At 41.5% G+C, this 20,700-nt stretch overlaps 1 protein-coding gene across 1 annotated transcript in view; it reads left to right on the plus strand.

The window, feature by feature from the left end:
- Positions 1 to 20,700, plus strand: part of PTPRT (protein tyrosine phosphatase receptor type T) — a 776,830-nt gene that overhangs the window by 380,941 nt on the left and 375,189 nt on the right. Inside the window, exon 9 of the mRNA XM_032606064.1 lies at positions 10,993 to 11,102. Coding sequence (XP_032461955.1) covers positions 10,993 to 11,102 — 110 coding nt within the window. The remainder of the gene's footprint in view (positions 1 to 10,992; positions 11,103 to 20,700) is intronic.

The raw sequence follows: 20,700 nt of genomic DNA on the forward strand, positions 1-20,700 counted from the left end.
TCTGTGCCCATGAGCCCCACAGGGTCCTGCCTGTTTTTTTGTTGTTTTGTTTTGTTTCGTTTGCGGTACGCGGGCCTCTCACTGTTGTGGCCTCTCCCGTTGCGGAGCACAGGCTCCGGACGCGCAGGCTCAGCGGCCATGGCTCACGGGCCCAGCCGCTCCGCGGCATGTGGGATCCTCCCGGACCGGGGCACGAACCCGCGTCCCCTGCATCGGCAGGTGGACTCTCAACCACTGCGCCACCAGGGAAGCCCCCTGCCTGGTTTTAATACTACCACTTTTCTGGTTGCCTCTCTGACCTCATCTTCTTCTATGTCTGCCTTACTACATAAATCCAGTCATTGTTCTCCTCAAATGTGCCAGGTGTGTCCCTGCCTCAGGACATTTGCACTTGCCATTCCTTCTGACTAGAATAATAATCTTCCCACAAAAAAACAGGGCTGGTTTCTTCACCTCCTTCATGCCTTCGCTCAAATGTCACCTTTCAGGTGAATCTTCCTCAACCTTTCTATTATAAACTGGACTTTTCTAACACCAGACTCCTTGTCCCTCTTCCCTGCTCTGTGTATCTCCCTAGGATTTATCATTTGACATGCTGCCTATTTCACTCTACATTTAATTATCTCTCTTCTCCCACTTGCGTGTATACCAAGGAGACAATGATGGTTTGTGTCTATTTTTGTTTACTGGTACTTCCAACCACTTAGAACAGTGCCAGGTAGATAGTAGACATGTGATAAAGATATTATTGAATGAATGAATCATGAGAATCTCCTCAAAGACAAAATAGATTTTTAAATAATTTACCATAGAAATCAGAAGAAAATTTTAGAAAGCTGTTAAATGTGCTCAGTAAAGCTACGAGAAGATACGGCTTCTATGATTAGCAGTACGACACTATTCAGAGACTATAGATAGATGGAAGGACACCAAAGGAAATAGTAACAATTCTGATTCTGCAGAAGAATCAAATTGGTGATCTCCAGGCTGCACTAGAGCAGTTCTCAGAGAATGTGATGGGACCAGGGGGCGGAGAAAACACACAGAGTGTGAACCACCACAATAGCTACGAAGGAGGTACTATTTTAATCCTCATTTTAAAGTAAGGAAACTGAGTCACAGAGAGGTTAAGCAACTTGCCTCAGGTTGTACAACAAATAAGTGGTGAGAATGGGACATAAACCCAGGCAGTCTGGCTCAGTCCATGATGTTAGTACTACGTTACAGGTCTGCATGATGAAAATGACAGTTTTGATTCAAGGTGGTCATCTCATCATTCTTCTTAAACTACCTTCCCAAAGGAATAGAAAAATGCCTTTCATTCTGCCCTGAGAACTATAAGAGGATGCCATACCCATGCCAGAGGGATTAATGCAGAGCAATGTTGGGGGAGGGGAGCCTACATGGAGAAAAGATGACTGAGCTGTGACTTCACCGAAAGAAACCACCCCCTCCACTGCCACCCAGTCCCTTGGGGCACAAGAAGAAGGAACTTCTAAGCCCAATTGCATAAATACCCTCAAACTCTGCCCAAGGCTAAAGGTGAGGGTGGGCTATGGAGCTGATAGGAGTGGGGGGTTCAGGGGTTCAGGAGATCTTAATGTTGAGGCATCTTCATATGCCAGTCCACAGAGCAGAGGATGAGAGCCCTTGGTCCAAGCCTGCAATGTGGTAAATCAGAAAAGCAGAGGGATTTGAGGAAAGAGTATCTTTGGGAAGAGACACTCCAGTTAAAGGTAGGGGCAGTGCTCCAGGTAACTTAAGGCCGCTCCTTCAAAAACCAAAGTAAGTCCTCTGTTTGAAAAGAAGCTTCCTGTTGTGTGGTCATTTCTTTTCCCTAACCTTCCCCCACCAACCCTCACCTCCAAGCAAGCGGACCCCTTATCTGGCCAAGTAATGACGGGCATATCTAAATTTTCCCTTTCCCTCTGGGTTAAAAATATTTAAAACAGGGGCTCATATAATCACTAGCAGAACGTATCTCAGCCCACCAAACTAGACTGGCCTGTTCCAGCTCTTGTAAGGTTGCATAAAGAAAGGTTACTGGACAGATGGAAAAGTACTTTCATTCTTATTAAAGAGGAACAGTCATTTAATGCAAAGCAAATGTCCCTTAAGAATTACAGCAAGAAACAAGTTTTAAAAACACAATAAAATCCACATTCTTAACAGAATGTATAAATAAATGCTGGGTTAGAACATGTTCATGGAATGGAAATTAGTGATGTAAAGAAAGAGGTTAGTCCTCCCAGACTGGGCTTTGTAAAAGAGTTTAGCACTGTTTATTATATTTATTATTTTTATTTAATAATAAACTCCATAGTGCTTAGGGATGTGTGTTTAAGGAAGAAAAACTATAATGAAAACCAAGGTCATGATTATTAGGAAGTTAAGAGAGCCCTTACCTTTTGCAGGTATGAAGTTGTTGATAAATTAATGTGATGTGTATTTGTTTTATATGCTTGTATACTGGTTCTTTCACAGTTTTATATGTTTGTATACTGGTTCTTTTCACAGTAAAAAAGATAAAATGTGGATATTAAATATCCTTTTAGACCAGTAAATTTAACGTTTATGGGCTATGAAAAAATTCCTAGCAAAATATAAATGTAAAAACTTGACTAAAGGGGGAAAATTTATATAATTATCAAATAGAGAAATAGAATCAGTAGTTTAAACTTTTCCAACAAAAACACACCAGTCCTAGATGGTCTTACAGGTGCAATCAGACAAATACTCAAGGCACTGGCAATCCCAGTCTTGCATCCATACTTTTAGAGAGAAGAAGAAGGAACACTCCTCTCCTCATTTTAGGATACCAGTTTATCCTTAATGTCAAAACCAGACAAGCTTATTATGAGTAAAAGGACAATTAGATGCAAATCCCCCAAACAAAATATTAACAAACAATCCAGCACTGTATACAACTAGGAAAAAAAATGGTTTATTTTAGGAAATTAATATTTGTTCAACATTAACAAATAACTGCAATTCACTACTTTAGCAAAGTAAGAGAGGGCAAAAACACATCATTACTACAGGAGGTACAGAAAAAGCTTCAGTTAAAGCTCAGCATGACTTAAAGAGAAAATATCCTTGTATACCAGGAATAAAAAAGACCTTCTTACCCTGATAAAGGGTAACTATAAGAAACTTACAGACACCACACCCAAGGATGAAATAATAAAATCATTTCCTTTAAAGTTGGAAAGCACACGGATGCTTATCATTATCTCCACTAAATATTGTATTGGTGGCTTTGGTAGAAGACAAGAAAATTAAATAAATAGTTAAAGGATTGGAAAAGAACAAAATTATCATTAACTGCGTATGCTATGGTTATTTATTAGATAACCCAAAGAAATTTACACACAATTCATTAGAATTAATAAGAGAATATAGCATGTTTGCGAAGAACTCAACATTAAAAAATCAATTGCATTTCCATTCACCTAAAAGGTATGTGTTTTTTTTAAGATACTATTTATGATACCAATAAAAATATATGGCTTTTAGGAATAAACCTAACAAAAAGATTTCAAGATATATAGTATACGTAAATGTATAAAGCACTGAAGGACGTTAAAGAAGACCTAAGTAAGAGATACACCATGTTTATGGATAGGAAAACCCGATTTATAAAGCCATAATATATAAAGACATTTATGGTCTCCCAATTGATCTATCTTTCATGCGACTTCAAAAGAAAAATGAGACTTTTGTTTTGAAAATTTACAAGCTAGTCCTAAAATGTATATGCAAGGAGAAAAGACAGGAATAGTAAGACAGCCCTGAACACAAAATGCATATTTGCAGGCTTTGCTCTACCAGCTACAAAACTTACAAATCTTTGTTAATTTAGAAGACACGGCATTTCTAATTCAAAAAGATACGTGCACCCCAATGTTCATAGCAGGATTATTTACAATTGCCAAGGTATGGAAGTAACCTAAGTGTCCACCAACAGATGAGTGCATAAAGAAGATGTGGTATATACACACAATGGAATACTATTCAGCCATAAAAAAGAATGAAATAATGCCATTTGCAGCAGCATGGATGGACTTGGAGGGCATTATGCTAAGTGAAAGACAGACAAAGACAAATACTGTATGATATCACTTATACAGGGAATCTGAAATATACAACAAACTAGTGAGTGAAACAAAAAAGAAGCAGGCTCACAGATATAGAGAACAAATTAGTGGTTACCAGTGGGGAGAGGGAACGGGGAGGGGTAATATCAGGGTAAGGGGAGAAAGGGGTTATTATGGGATTATATGAAATCATGTGTGTTAAACTTTTGAAAATTGTGAAGCACTATAGAATTTAAAGAATCATTCAATTAATTAAAAAGGCATGATATTGACACAGGACTAGTCTAATACTACAATTGAAAAAAATAGAGAGAACGTAGAAATAGACCCATACATACATGGGAATGTGATGGAAGGCGGAGGGAGCATATGGCAGATCAGTTAAGTAAATAAAAATTTGTTTTCATTAAGTAGTGCTGGGATAGAGAGGAAGAATTGAAATTAGATCCCTACCTCACGCTTTATGTGAAAACACAATTACAGATGGGTTGAAGACATTTTATAAAAGGTATGACTTTAAAACTGAAGAAAGTTTAAGGGAATATTCTTATGACTTCAGGGTAGAGAAAGTATTTCTTAAATAAGAATATTTTATTTGGATTTATTATTTTTGTTTGCATTCATCTTGATCCTGCGATAAGGATTCAAATGCAAGTAGTTTATTTAGGAGATGGTCCAGGACACACTGGTAAGTAGAGAGAAGTGAATCAGGGAAGGGAAGGAAGCCAATAAAATGTGCATTATCAAAAATTACCATGGGAATCACTGGGTTTTAGAGCAGTGCCACTCCACCTGTAATCCAGAGACCAGCACTGACTCATGAACTCTTTCAGGTCCTTGACAAGATAATTACAGAAAAAGAGATTAAGTATTTTAAAGGAGGAGCTTGCATTTTCTGTGTTTTTATATTTCACTTTTACTTTTTGATTTTACTTTCCTATTCTTTTAAAAAATTTTATGATAGTATCGGTCCACAGTGGGTTGAAAATAATATTAAGAAAATTAATAATAATGATAACAGTAACAAGGGTTTCGGTATTTGAGGTAGTTTGAGAAATATTACTAGAACATATCTCAGAGTTAACCCAACCAATGGTGAAGAGACCAGAATATTCATACATTAACTTCCTTTCGTTGCTTGAAGAATGTTTTGGGGACATTAACTCTGGCACTCTTTGCTTACCCTGTGTGGAGACCAAGTTTGCTTCCACAGCCTTCAGGTAGAGTAGCAAGTGTTTTGCAGTGAGCCTCAGTACATGGGCAGTAAGCACCAACAGCATCTCCTATTTTTTTTCCAGCTTTGTTGAGGTATATTTGGTAAATAAAATTGTATATATTTAGGATCTACAACATGATGATTTGATATAGGTATACATTGTGAAATGATTACCACCATCAAGTCACAAAAAAAAAGAAAAAAAAACTGATAAATTTGACCACAACAAAATTAAGACCTGATCTTTATCCAAAGGTAACATAAAGGGATAGGGAAGACAAAAACCAAGAGAAGATTTTTATAACACACATAGCCAATAAAAGGATCCATAGCAAGGATATGCAAAGAACCTCTACAAGTCAATAAGAAGAAGACAGTAATGTCCAAAAAACACTAAAAGATGCTCATCCTCTTTAGAAAACAGACAAAAACAACTAAAATCTCAATGACCTATCATTTCACACTTACCAGATGGTCTAGAATATAAAAACCTTACAATACCAAGTGTTTGTAAGGATGTAGAGACGTAGGAGCTTTCAGAACGTTGTTGGAGGGAGTGTACGTTGCTGCCACCACTTTGGAAAATCATCTGGCATTACTCAGGAGAGCTGAAGACAGATATTGCCCTTAGTCTACCTGTCCTATTTCTAGGTATACCTTAGTGAAATATATTTTATATATTTATATATATATATCATATATATATATATAATATATATATATGATATATATATATGTGATATATATATATATATATATATATATCATATATATTTTCAACCAAATGTACAAAAACATTCATAGGAGCAATGCTGTAAGATAGCCCCATCGGGAAATAGTCTTAATGTCTGCCTATAGTAATAAATAAGAAATATAGAAAATAAATAAGACTCTATTCATAAAATTTAGATGAATGGAATACAACTACGTGCATTAGTGGGGATGAATCTCAAAACAGCATTGAGTGACAAATGCAAATCATGCAATACAAACACTCAGTTTTATGTATATAAAGGGAACCAGGAAAAACTAAATGGTATTTTGTCTTAAGATAGATGTATATACTTATAACTCCAAATAAAGAGAATGATTAACATAAAATTCAGGATAATATGCATTTTTTTTGTTCATGGGGCGGAGAGTAGGAGTCAAGAGTGTAAGGCACAAAGGATGCTCCAATGATACAGTGATGTTTTATTTCTTAGATTGGATAGTGGGTACATGCATGTTCATTTCATAATTATTATTTAAATATACATTTGTTACACATAATTTTGTCGTATGTTTCGTAAGAGAAACTCCTTAATGTAATGCAAAAATAGTATGAACAAAAGTAATAAAATCCTCGGAATACAGTTTGTAAGAAATGAAAAAAACATTTTTAACTGGGAGACCTAAAAAGAAAACATTAAGAAATAAGAATTAATACAATATTACTGCCAGGAGGACTTGTTATAAAAAAGGTGTCATTTGTCCTCCAGAGAAGTGAAGAATGCAAGGGAAATAAAGATTCTGATGGAACATTTTGGAAGTTTTGTAAAATTATTCCAGTATTCTTCTGGAAGAATACATGGGTATTGATAGTCCAGAAAACTTTGCAAAAGAATGATGATGTTTGGAAAGGACCTGTTCTACTGAATATTAAAACATGCTATATCAACACAACAGAGAGATACTGTCAGAATAGAAGCTATGACTCAATGAAATACAGCAGAAAGCCAACAACATATGCTAGAATATAAAATAATTTAATGTGATAATAAAATGGCATTTTAAATCACTGGGGAAAGTTTTGACTGGTCAATTTATTGTCCTAAGAATATTGTAAAGAACTCTAGTGAGATTTCCATTTTGTACAGTACATAAAATTGATCCCAGATGGATTAAAGTGTTAGGTTTCAAAAGAAAAAGTTGAAGGCAGAAAATACAGATGACTATTCATCTGACGTTGGGTAAAAAAGAGAATTTGCTCTGAGCTAGTACGAAAGGAGGAGCCCAGGTGGTGGTCCCATCCCAGCCTGCATCTGATACAGCCTTCTTAGTGAGCAGCGCCAGCACCTCTCTGTTCAGCTCACCTTTCACCTCTTAAAGCTTCTTCAGGTTCCTGACGGAGCTCCTCCTCCAGGACACTTTGGGTAGATGGTTTCACTCTCTCTTCTCAGGAAAGTAGAGCCATTCAAGGACACCTCAACCCCCCTCTCCAGAGCACTTGCACATTTTCTTCCTCTTATCTCACAGAGGGAAGGATGCTCTCTTTCCCTGCCCTGGCATTTTCAGGACCCTACTAATGTCAGTTGTTTCCTCTCTCTTTCCTATCCTTCTACCTCTTACGTCAATTTTGGATTTTTTCCCGGTTGCCTTTAATCATGCTATAACCTCTCCCTCTTTGGGAGGGGACAGTACTTTAGCTCCATGTCTCATTCCTGCTCCTTTTTGCATTCGCCTCCTTCACAGCCAAAACGTTTACTCATCTCAACACAAGTAAACATTTTGTTGTTTGTTTACTCGCCTCACCTTCCACTCTCTTCTCCACCCATTAAAAGATGACTTATGACACCAGTGTTCTCCCTAAATTACCCTTGCTCAGTTCACAAGTAACCTTGAAGACGCTACATTCAGTGAGCAAACAGAAGGTTGCATCTTACTCGGCATCCACACCTGTCACTGTTAACCAATACCTTTTTGTTCCTCCCTTGGATGCTTCAATGACAGCCCACCTTCCTGGTTTTCTGTTGCCTCTCTGAACACGGCTTCCCAGTTTCCGAGTTTCTTTGTTTTCCTTGTTAAGTTTGGAGTTCCTCTTGCCTTAGTCCTAGACTTGCTACTTTTGTTCTCCTCTGCGCTCTGGCTACAAGATCTACTCCCTGCCCATGGTTTCAGTGCCTAAACATTGCTACCCACTGCCCCCACCCCACTGCTACAACATTGCCCCCTGGGTGTTCTGCATACTTGTCCAATGAATTATGACAGAACTGAGCTTGCCAGCTTCCTTTCCAAGACTAGGCATCCTCTAAGGCTCCCTTTCTATGAACAACCTCTGATCCACCCCACTGGTATGAAACAGAAGAGCTGGGGTTTTACCTTGACACGTCTCTTTCCTCCATCACCACCAAATCACAGGAGCTCCCCCAAATCTCTGACACAGTCTAATTCTCTTCTACACTACCGTCACCCTGGTCCAAGCTACCATCTTCTCTCCCCAGGATGGCTTTTCTCCTTCCACACTTTCCTCCACAAAGCCATCCACCGCACTCCAACACCCACCCTCCCCAGGACTGTCCTAGTAGCTTCTACTTATCCATCAACCCTAACTTACTTTCTCCTCATTATCCTGACTTGCCAGGCTAGATTTTCTCCGCTGGTTATAATTCTTCCAACACCTTATGTGTTTACCTCAAAGTCTTGATAACAACATTAAAAAACTAATTATGAGTGCAATTATTTATTTAATGTAGTCTCCCTTTCCAGAATACAAGCTTTATCAAGGATTTGACTGTATCTTTCTTTGTCCCTGGTGTATCCGTAATGTCTATCACCAAGTCCCTTGGTCATATTAAGTATTCAATAAATATTTGTGGAAAGGATGACGGGATAAGGAAAAGCAATAAGAGATCCGAATACTTAGAAGTTTCTACATACCTAAAAGATTTAAAAAGCAAATGAAGAACTGACCAAAACTATTGTAATCTATGCCAAAAAGCTTGAAAACAGATTATAAATCATAAGACAATGATGAACAGAAATGAAGAGCCATCCAGGAAAATGAGCACAGGGTATAGAGAGCATGTTCATAAAAGAATCAATGCAAATGGCCAATTAAACTGAAAAACAAATCTGTGCTCTCCAGTATTCTAAAAAAGATACAACTACATATGCTTAATCTTTTAAATAGTCGTTGTTGTCATGGATTGGGAATTGGCATATCCTTCTGTTTGGGGAGCCCAGAATTGTGTGAACTTTCTGGAAGGCAATCTGGTAATATATGTCAAAAGCCTTAAAGATAAAATAGTTCATTTACTTTGGCCCAATAAATTAATTTCCAAGAATTTATCTTAGGGACATCAGCAGAGTTGCATTCAAATACTTATTTGTAAGAATGCTCATTTCAGTGTTATTGTAATCATAAAGAATTCAAACCAACTTTAATGCCCAGTAATAAAGGATTGGTGACTATAACGGGGCATATCCTGCTCTAAGTAGCCATTAAAATGCATGGCCCCAAAGAACATTTAAGGATTTTTTTAAAACTGTTATCTGTTTAGCGATAAGAGAAGGTCACAACACAATACGCACAGTAGGAGTTTAATTTTCCAAAATAAAATATGTATACGCCCAGTCATGTGAGGATACTGGAAAAGTACCTCCAGTTACAGGGATCATGAGTGATTTTGTTCTTTTCTTTTTTAAAAACTCTTTTTTGGTAGATTTTTAATATTCAACAAATTCTGTGTATCATGTCCGTAATGAGAAAAACTAAATATATTTTAATTTAACAATAGGGAACTGATTGCAACATATGGCCGTGGCTATATCTAGAGAGGCACAGCATGACGATTAAGAGTATATGCTTTGAAGCTCACAGACAGGTGTTCACTCCCCTCTTTGCAACTTAAGAGCCATATGACCTTGAGCAAGTTATTTAATTCTCTGAGCCTCAGTTCCCTTATCAGCAGAAAGGAGATAATACATACTGGGCAGAGCTGTTTTGTAGCTTAAATGAAATAATGTATGTAGAATTCTGATCACAGAGTAAGCACTTAGTAAAAATACCTGCGTTTATAATGCCAAAATATAAATAGATTCTGTAATGACTTACATGAATTCATGATCCTCTAGGGGGTTATAACGGGAAGTTGGGGGAATCATTATTTTATGGTTCAGCATCTTCCAGACTGTCATAATGATGGTGGAATTCAGCAAGAGGATGCTGGCAGGGAGACTTATCTGGGTACAGAAACAGCCCAGGAAAGGTTTTGCTCATTAGGGCAAAATGCTGGCATAGGTCATTGACTCATCTATTTGTCCAACCAGCAAATGGTTGTTATGCATCTACCATGTGTCAGGCGTTGGACACTCAGCAGCTAGGCAAATGAGCTGCCCTCTAATTAGACTGAAGTTTCAAGGCACATAGTTCCTGGTAGATTCAGGGATTAGGAAACTATGGAAGCACTTCCTGTAGCTGGAGAAAGCTTGACAGGTTTGGGAAAATGATAGTGACGTTCACGTTGCATTCCTCAAATACCAATCCTAAGGCAGGAGTCTAATTCCAGAATCCTACTGCTGGCAGGGCTGGGACCTACAGATGTCCTCTTTACCCTGGTCAGTTTTAGTTCCAGAAGAAACTTGCTCAGAGCCTGCAGATGAAAAGCCATCGGTCTTCCAGAGAATTGGTTAGCCAACTATGGTCCATGGGTCAACTCCAGCCCTTGCCTGTTTCTAGAAATAAAGTTTTTTTGGAACACAGACATGCCCATTTATTTATGGATTGTCTATGGATGTTTTTATGCTACAGGTGCCAAAGTTGAGTAGTTATAACAGGGACTGTATGGCCCACAAAGCCTAAAATATTTATTATCTGACCGTTTACAGGATAATTTTGCTGACTCCTGTTCTAGGTCAACGAGGCTGGCGAAATGAGATGGAAGGTGACATCAAGTTCCTAATTTTTTCCTTCTGTAGTTCCAGGAGCTGTTCCTCTAGAGTCCATCCAAGGGGGTCCCTTTGAGGAGAAGATCTACATCCAGTGGAAACCTCCCAATGAGACCAACGGGGTCATCACGCTCTACGAGGTAAGGAGGCCCCTGTGACTGTATCACTTGGCTTGGCTTTATTCAGTTTACTTCAGCCTGACGTTGGCAAATACCTACTGTGTGCAGAGCTCCATCAAGGGCACAAAGGTGAGTGAGACAACTAACTGGAAGGTTTCTGACAATACAGTGGGAAAAAAACACAGGGGCATCAATCGAGCTGTCCTGATAGCCCTAGTGACGAAGAAAATTGGGCATCGAAAGGATTATTGATCTCTTCAGCAAAGGCATTAGGACTCAAGGAGTCAGATAGTCCTGGCACAGCTGAGCAGACCCAGGCCTGGCAAACAGTACTTGCAGTTCCTCTGGAAAATCACAACACTCACAGGATTCCCGTGGTACCCATATCAGTCCCTGGGCTTCTAGAATGGTCCCAATGTCATTCTCTAACTGGGGGTACATGATTCTTGAGCTTTAACGTTGCTCTGTGGCTAAGGCATATGGTGATGCCTTGGCCATAGAGCCAAGGTGATGGTTGTTGAAAGCCCTTCTCCCAGGATTAGCAGGGTCTTATACCAGAGATGGAGCAGAATGTCCTTGGACAAGAATGCTCCCATCAAGCCAACACAATGTGGCTTCACTGAAAACTTTCAAAATTAGAATAAATGGTATAGAAGCTCATTGCAGAGCAAAAGCAAACAGGAAAACTTCAATAAGGCTGATATAGCTAAATGCTAATATTGGGAGATGGGCGAGATTGACTTTCTTCCCATTCTGAGACACCACAAGGTTGTTGATACAGATTATAATAAGAAAACGCAGCAATGCGGAGAAAGGGCATGGAAACTGAAGCTGGAAGGATAGAGTCTGGTATCCTAGTAGTCCTACCACCATCTCAAGTGACCTTTAGCAGGTTCTTCCTCTCTTCAAGCCTCAGTTTTCTCATCCTTAAGATGGGGGAGGTTAATCGTTGCTTCAGGGTTTCTCTAGGGAGTCTGAGAGGGGAAAGGTGGTAAGCATCCCAGGCTGAAATACACTGTTGGCTCATGGAGGGACTAATGACTCTCAGTGCTTATGCAGAAAGGTACACCTGTTGAGAGAGAGCTTGGGGAAGAATATCGCCGCCATAAGGGAGGATGAGCTCTGGGGAGGAAAGTCAAGGAGTATTGATGAGGGAGAAATATTCAGGGTAAATCTGATGGACACAAATTCGCTAGAGAGACCTGGACGGACCTCAGGGCTGAGGGAAGAGAAAACTGTCTTATCATGTACAGGGTGCTAGAGAAAACACCTTCAGGAAACACCTTATCTCACTCCATTCAGCGTTCCTCAGAGGCAGAGCTGTCTAACATCTCCATCTTGGAACATGGGCTTGGGAGAAGCATCCTTCCCGGGGATGCTGCTAAAGGAGAGGAGGTACTCATACTGATAGACCTTGCCTGCGACACATTCAAAACCTTATGAGGGAAGAGAGGGACTGGAAACTCAACTGAAACAAAACCCAGTCATTTAAAAGCTACACACTGTTCTTTGTAAAGCACAGGCTGCGATCATACACAGCCACATACACACTCACATACACACAGATGAGATAGACATCTACCCACCTGCCCTTTGTAAAGCAGAGGGAAAGGACCCAGGACTTAAGGTGTTAAGTTGCTTGGTGTTGTTATATAAATGGCTCTCAATGCCAGATGTTGAAGACTTGGAATTCACAGGCCAGTAACATTTCAGATGGTTTGGGGGAACCAACATAGAATACTTTACCATCTTTTATTAACATTGTTTCATAAAAGACAATTTCAAAAATATAGAAAGGACATAATCTCAGAATAAAAGGCAGTCCTTTAAATCGAATACATCTAGCTTTATGGGTAACTCATGACATTCTCCTTATTTTTTTCCTCATTTTGCCTTGAATTGAGGACAGCTCTGGCGTGAAAAGACCCCGGTTCTTGTACCTACCTGCCTTTGGAAACCACAGGTCTAGGCCACGTTTCAGGTAGAGTCATATCTCTGCACAGATTTCTTCTGCAGGAGCAGTACCCCTCTTGCTGTAACAGGATTATGCACTGCACTGGGCTAGGAAACCCTCGATTGTGATTCCACAGTAAGAAGAAAGAAACAGATGGAGAGAGAGCAAGAGTGCAGACGTAGCTGTGAGTTAGACACACTGAGCACTAGCTCCCTGAAGGGGCTGCTGAACTCACGTTTGGCTACTTGCTGCTCGAAAGCCAATACTTGAGAGACAGACGTTGCTTGGAAAGGACAGTTTGCGTTATTCAGGAGGCTAGCAGCCTGGGGAGAAGGCAGACTCATGTCCAAAAGCCAACTCCCCACCGCCAATCAGAGGGCAAGAGCTTTTAAAGGGGGAGTGTCAGGGATGTATGGGTGGAGGGAGGGGGTTAAGTGCAGCAAAGTGCAGTGAGCTCTGCCAGTCGTCTTGGAGTTGGTCATAGGGTGGTCTGATCAGCACCATATTGATTGTTTTAAGTACAATTAATCTTCAGTTCCCGCGTCAGTTTGTTCCCACTTCCTTGAAGTCAGTTCTCGGAATTGTGTCAGATGGAGCAGCTTATGTCATGGCTACAGTCTGGTCATCGTGTAGTTAACTTCTTCCACCTGGTGAGAGTTTCAGTATCTGCAAGATGGCTCAAAGAATGTGGCTCAGAATATTATCTGGAGCCCTTGAGGAGGAACTAAAGGTCTTTGACTTTGCTTAATGGCTAAACCATTATCACTTTGTTTTATTTGACTGCTCTCGTTTGTTTCTGCATTTCCTCACTCTAAATTTATTCTTTGGCTAAAGTTTTTCTACAGACAAGAGGCAGGCGGAGGACATGGCGGGGTGGTTCTGTCCTGAGAAGGCCCCATAGGGTCCTGCTCTGTTCCAAAGGTGGACTCATAGATGGTACGCTGTCTGGAACTCTAGGCACAAAGGTGCACACAGATTAGGACAACGCACCTTTCTTCTCACTTCTCTGTGAACCCAGTGCGTTGTGGATATTCAAAGACCAGTTGCTGGGATACTGGCATTCCCATGAGGGACTCTACTGGAAACAGCTGTGGTGAGACGCCTTCAGGTAGTTTCTTGGCTGCTCCTTAGGCTGTAATACAGAGAACCAGAGCTAGGAGACGGCTGCTGTCTGATTTGTTTGAGCATTTGAGGTTACCTTTTGGGAATATGCCAAACTTCTGGGTTGATGCTGTGAAGGGACCTAAGGAGGTCATGGGCTTAGGCCTTATATTTTGACCATAAACGTGGCTGTGACCCTGTGTGTCACAAACCAGTGAGGCCTCAGAAGGTAAGAATGTTGACTTTTGAGGTCAGGCAGCCTAGATGTGAATCCCAGCTCTGCCACTTCCTTGCTGTATAACCTTGGGTACATTAAGAAACTGCTCATTTATATTTATTAATAAACATAAATATATGTTTAGTATTGTGTTTGGCATTTAGAAATAGCATTGAAAAATATTAGCTCTTGCCATTACATAAAAATGAGGCCACTGAGACTTGGAGAGGTGAAATGTAAGGACCAAGGTTATGCAACTCATGGGTCCTGAATTCAAGTGCAGGTGTCTCGCCCCTTATCCAATGTGGTCCATGGACCAGCAGCATTGGCTTTGCCTGGGAGCTGGTTAGAAATACAGCATCTCAGACCCCACCAGACTTCCTGAATCAGAGTCTTCATTTTACCAAGATCCCTGGGTGATTCACATGGGCGTTAAAGTTTGAGAAGCACGGCTCTAGACTGCACTATTCTTCAGAAAGTTTCAGCAGGATGGGGAGTCTCCCCCACGCTGGGCTCAACCAGTCCTGCCTCAGACAGTGAGCAGGAGACCTTGCTTTTAAAGACATTTACAACAGAACATGTGTTTATGAGGCAATTTCCAAATTTAATTAGATGAAACCAATCTGATTTTTTAAATTAGGTTCTGGTTATAATTTCTAGAGAGAAATCCATAAATCACAAATCACCCTGTTCTGATCTCAGAAAGTACATTTTGTGGCAAGGAAAAATCAGACAACACAAATGGAAGAGAAATCCAGGATTGTCTGTGCCTTCCTATGTACAACCTTGGACTCAGCAAAGTCGAAAGCCAAAAAGAGGAGGGAGTGAAGAAGAGTTATAACTTTGTAAATATTGTAAAAATTGTTAAATACAGCAGGTCTAAGTGTTATGTCATATGTTAAGATTAAATTCCCTTCCCCGTGGGTCCAAGTCATAACCTGTGGGCCCACCCTTGGACAGTTCTGCCCTCCAAAATCGGAATGGCTTTGATTATGTTCCATTCAGTCTCCGGGCTTCAGTCCCCTCATTGTAATATGAAGGTGTCAAACTGTTCCAGGCTTCTACTGGGTAAAATTCAAAGGAAAAGTAAATCCACGCCAATCCCACACAGCCAAAGTTTTACACCTCATTTTGGATTTGCTCTGCTGTTGAAACCTTGCCTGTGGCCAGAGACTTCAAAGGCAAAGCAGTGATGATACTGGAAGGAAAACAACTAGTGTAAAGGCCCTGCAGTAGGAATGACTCTGGCCTGTTTGACAAGTAGGAAGGAGGTCAGAGTGACTGAAGCCTCGTGAGCATGGACGATAGTGATGAGGCCATGTGGAGAGTGGGTGGGCAGAGTCAGGTTACGCAAGGCTTCTAGAGTTTGCGCTTTCTCCTGAGAGGAACAGAACACCCTCGGAGGATTTTAAGCAGAGGAGTGAAGGAATCATATTTGCATTCTTAAAAAAAATCACCTGGCTGTTGTGTGGCTAGTGGCTGTGAGCACATAAGCATCTCAGGGACACCTGGAAAATGTGCCAGGAGGCAAGGACATTTAACTCATCTATGATACTGCAACGAGAGCTCAACTATTTGTTGGAAGCCCTTGCATCCAGGTGGAAGAGGTGAAAACTTCGTCACATCTGCTTTTTCCTTGCTGCCTCTTTCTGGACTTTGACATCTTCCTTTCAGTCAGGAGTTCTCATCTTGAAGAGCTCACTGGAACCGTGGACTTAGATTCTGGCCTCCTATCCCTAAGGGCTGGGAGTCTAGCCCCCTACCCTGATGCCACCCCAGGGCTGTGAAACGGCCTGGTTCTCCAGCAGCCACGACCTCTGTCCGTGCCACCGAAGGGGGAGCTCAGAATGCTCATCAGAGCCCGCTGAAGCCAGCCTCGCCCCTGCTGCACCAGGACGCATCAGGGTGCATAGCCCATGGCCTCACGTCTTCGGGAATTTGTATTTTAGTGGAGACGCAGGGTGCACTTCTGTGGTCACTTCCCCAGCAGGATGACAGACAGCGCGTGAAGAGAGGTCACGTCAAAGGCCCCGTGCCTACACACCCTCAGATCAGCATCACCTGGGAGCAGGTCAGACATGCAGCATCTCAGGCCCCAGCTCATCCACTGAATCAGAGTCTGTGTCTTAACAAGGTGACTCACGCGCTACATGAACACGGGAGAAGCAGTGGTGTAAGACACATCCTAAAATGTCCTAATCTGGCTCTGGAAGGCTCTGCTTGATGCAGACACTGCAGTCCTTGGATGAATAATGTGGCGACTACGTGAACTGAGGGATCTCTCTGCTCACATGGGGTCCAGAGAGCTGAGGATTTTCACCAGGGATGTGGAAAGCATGCTATTTGCATAGACTCTTCCGGAGCCCTACTTGGGTTTGATGGGATATCAGGGTGCCCCAATCAGGGCCTGTACGTGAAGAGGGTTGGTGTGACCCCTTCCACTCTGACTCTGCTCTTGCGAACAACAGGACTCCCTAAAAGCAGACCAGGCAACTGCAGACAGGCACGCAAGCCAGAATGCGGTCACAGGGCAAACAATCCAGTCAAACAGTTGCCTAAAAACTCCTCAGTAAATCATTCAGGACAAACTGTTCAGAGTTCATGAAAAACAGTAATCAATATGTGTTTCAATTCAATTAATGGTTCTCGTCTCTGTCCAAAAATAGATATAAAACAGTGTGAGGGAATTGGGCCAGAAGATGCAACTGGATTAACGTGTGAAAATTTTTAAAATTCAGACATGTGAAGCTTCCCAGTAAGCCTTTATGTTTAGCAGTCAAAATCACCAAGTTTCTAATTACAGTGTATAAATCTGAGAAGCTTAAAGGGAATGAGAGGACCCTAATGAGGCAGGAATGGGTGTCTTGATTATGCTAGAGTTGATTGACATTTATCCTGCAAGCTATTCTAGGCGCCTGGCGTTCAGAGTTAAATAAAACACAGACTTCGCCTCAGTAAAACAAGGCGGCATTCCTGTGCAGAAGCCCCTTTAAAAGTCAGGATAGGTTGGAGGGTCGTCGATATTTTTCCAGCATATAGACAGTTGCATTTGATCTGAACCAAAAGCATGGGCCCCAGGACTCAGCATTCCATCAGAGTGCATTGCAGGAAGGCCAGGCATGTGTTCTGAGCCGGAGAAGAGTTCTGCGCAGGACCGGTGCAGACAAGCACTGATGGAGAGAGGGGCCAGCTGCGTGATGAGCTCAGAGCAGGCTCTCAGAGAAAGGCTCGGGGGAGGTGCTGCCTCCTTTTGGATGTTCATCCTCCTGCTTTCTCTTGGCTTGGCTGTAATGACCTCTCAGGACTCGCTTACCCAAGACAGGCTTATGGATCCAGTCCACAGAGGGTCAGTAGGGAGGATGGCATGTGGTCTTCGATGGGCAGGAGATATTAGAGGCAGGAAGTGACTAGCACAGCCCAAAGCAAGAATTTGCATAATTCAAGCTGGATCTACATTAATTACGATGTACAATTTGCATAATGCAGGCGGCTAGTGGGTGTAACATGAACCAGGCTGGTAACTAGGAAAAAGGCTCTTATTTCTTTTGAATCGTTTAAGCCATAAGTATGGGAATCATCCATTCCTCCCACCTGCCACACATCAAATACTCTAGAAAGTTCCATCCTGGCCAGGTCATACGACACCGCCTCCACCACCACAGTGTTCTGAGCACTAATCTGATACCTGGACCACTTCAGAACCTCCCTGCCGATCCCCCATCCACACTTCCCCTATTCCACTTCCCCACATTGCAGCCAGACAGAGCAGAGCATCCTGAAAAGTCAATTCGGTCATGTTACTTCCCTGCTTTGGCTTCGTCTTAACTTTAGAACCCCGGATGATCTGGCCCCTCTAACTCCATCTCCTGCCTCTCTTCCCACTGTTTTCTGGGTACCAGCCCCTCTGGCTTTCTAACACTTCCTCCAGCTCATCCAGTTCTTTGCAGCCCATGTGACTTTGTGAATGCTGTCGCTTCTGCCTGTAGCACTTTTTACTTTATGTTTCTTGTGGCTGGTTCCTTCCTATTCTTCACCTCCAAGAGGCTTTTTCCCTGTACTGTCCATTTTCTCCAGCACTTTGCTTATTTCTGTCATACCATCTTTACAATCTGCACTTACTTTGTTTGTGTGCTGTAGCATCATCTAGTCCCCTACCGGACTTTTAGCCCCATAAAGGTATGGGCCGTGTGATGGTTATTTTATGTGTCAACTTGACTGGGCCACGGTGCCCAGATATGAGGTCAAACATTATTCTGGATGTTTTTGTGATGGTGTTTTTGGATGAGATTAACATTTAAGCCAGTGGACTTTGAGTAAAGCAGATTGCCCTCCATAGTGTGGGTGGGCCTCACTATGGAGGCCCTCTGAGTTGAAGCTCAGAATAGAACAAAAGACTGAGCTCCCCTGAGCAAAAGATGGAATTCTGCCCACAGACGACCTTCAGAACTGAACTGTGAAACTAGCTCTTCCCTGGTTCTCCAGCCTGGTGGAGAACTCATCTTGAACTGACACTGGTCATATTTGTTTTTGCTTTTTAGTGTGTCCTCAGGACCTAAAAGAAAAGTTTGCACATCATATGTGCTCAATAAATATTCCTTATATGAGTGTGTAGATTTGTACTTTATCTTAATAAGAGGTAATGGTGAAATTTTGTCTGACAAGTTCAGTGGTTCTCAAGCCTGGCTGAAAATGAGAATCGTACCTTGAGAGCTCCAGAACATATCATAAATACATTGGTAGGTGGATACATAAATAGATGGATGGATGGGTGACTGAATGCTTAGACATCATTGTATTCCAAATAAATCGGAATATCTGGAGGGAAAGTTCTATCCATGTGGAGTTGTTTTTTTTTTTAAGTGCTTTGGGAAATTTTAGTGTACATCCAAGGTTGGGAAGAAGCATTCCATAACATGCATCCAGTCAGTCCACTCTGATATGTTATCCTAGCTAAATACCTGCTAAATAAACACCGTCATGACTCTGGCTTTCCCCTGCCTTCATTTTCACTCTTCCGGAATACAACATTGTCTGATGTTACACTATAGCCAGCTCAAACTCATGCCCATGCAGATGCTAGGCACTAATTATGTTAAGGCTCAAATTCAAGAAGCATTGGCTTTTTTTCCCTCAAGTTTGCTAAACAAACAGTTTGTGGAATAATTGAAGACACACAAGACCGGATCGGTCCGTCAGTATCCCTTTGCATTTCCTGAATGGCATCTTGCAGCTCTGACAGCAGAATCCACCATGGACTTTACCTTACAAATACCTTCCCCTCTCCTTTTATGGTAGAAGTTCTGTTGTTTATTTGTGAGGTTTAAAAAAAGGCATACGCACACCCAAAGCTTCATAGATTTTCCCACAGGCTTTCCCTAAGTCTTAAAAGTCAGAGCCCTGGGATGTCAAGGAGCCGTTTTTCCTAACCCTCAGCCCATTACACGTCCTCCATAGGATGTTCCTCTGCCATATACAGGTCTGCTGGGCTGACAGGATGGTTGAAAGGAATGATTTCTGGCACTCTGAGTGTGGAAGGAAAGGAAGTTGCCTTCTGATATGAATAAGTTGCATTTATGTAAGTGGGACCATTAGAGCTGCCTGTCATCCACTTTTAGCATACCAAGAATGCCTATATATTTGCCTCGGGGTGTTTCTTTCTTTCTTTCTTTTTTTTTATTACAACACAGGTATTTGTGATGGAGCCAGGTAATGTGACAGTAGGAATCAACAGATGCATAGCACTTGTTACCTAAAGAACAGCAAATCATGTTCTCCTGGCAATAAAAAGGTTTTCACAATAAACATTAGTCATTCAACTTAGCTGTAAAGAAAGCAGTAGAAGTTACTGCATGGAAAATATTCCCACAGTGAGCACACGTGGACCAGTATATTTGTCTTGGTATATGTGTTTATAAGCATGTAGGTTTGTGAGTGTATGTAGCTGTAACATGGCACGTGTATGCACATATGTATTTGTTCACATGTGCGTGTGAAGCCTCTACCCTTGGGCTGTACCCTTAGTCCCCATTGCATCCTTGGAATTGCTCTACTTCTTTTGGAGAGTTAACTGTAGTAGATTTCAGAGGCACAGGGCTCTATGTCTGTTTTCTCCTTGCCTGGAGAAACTCCAGGTCATTTCCTATCCGTATCATAGGAATATCTCGATGGGCTTCCAGCTGTTTCTCATGAACTTCTGCCTTAATTCCTCTCCAGAGCTTTTGCTAAAGGAAAATTTGAATTAAAAAAAACCCCTGCAGGGTAAATTTAATCCTGTGCATTTACAGTTGTCCTAAGAGAGTGGAGGGAGGGAAATGAAAGGGTCGTTCTGCATTTGGCCATCCGGGCTC

The sequence above is a fragment of the Phocoena sinus genome, chromosome 15 (assembly GCF_008692025.1).
Source record: "Phocoena sinus isolate mPhoSin1 chromosome 15, mPhoSin1.pri, whole genome shotgun sequence".
NCBI classification, from domain to species: Eukaryota; Metazoa; Chordata; class Mammalia; order Artiodactyla; family Phocoenidae; genus Phocoena; species Phocoena sinus.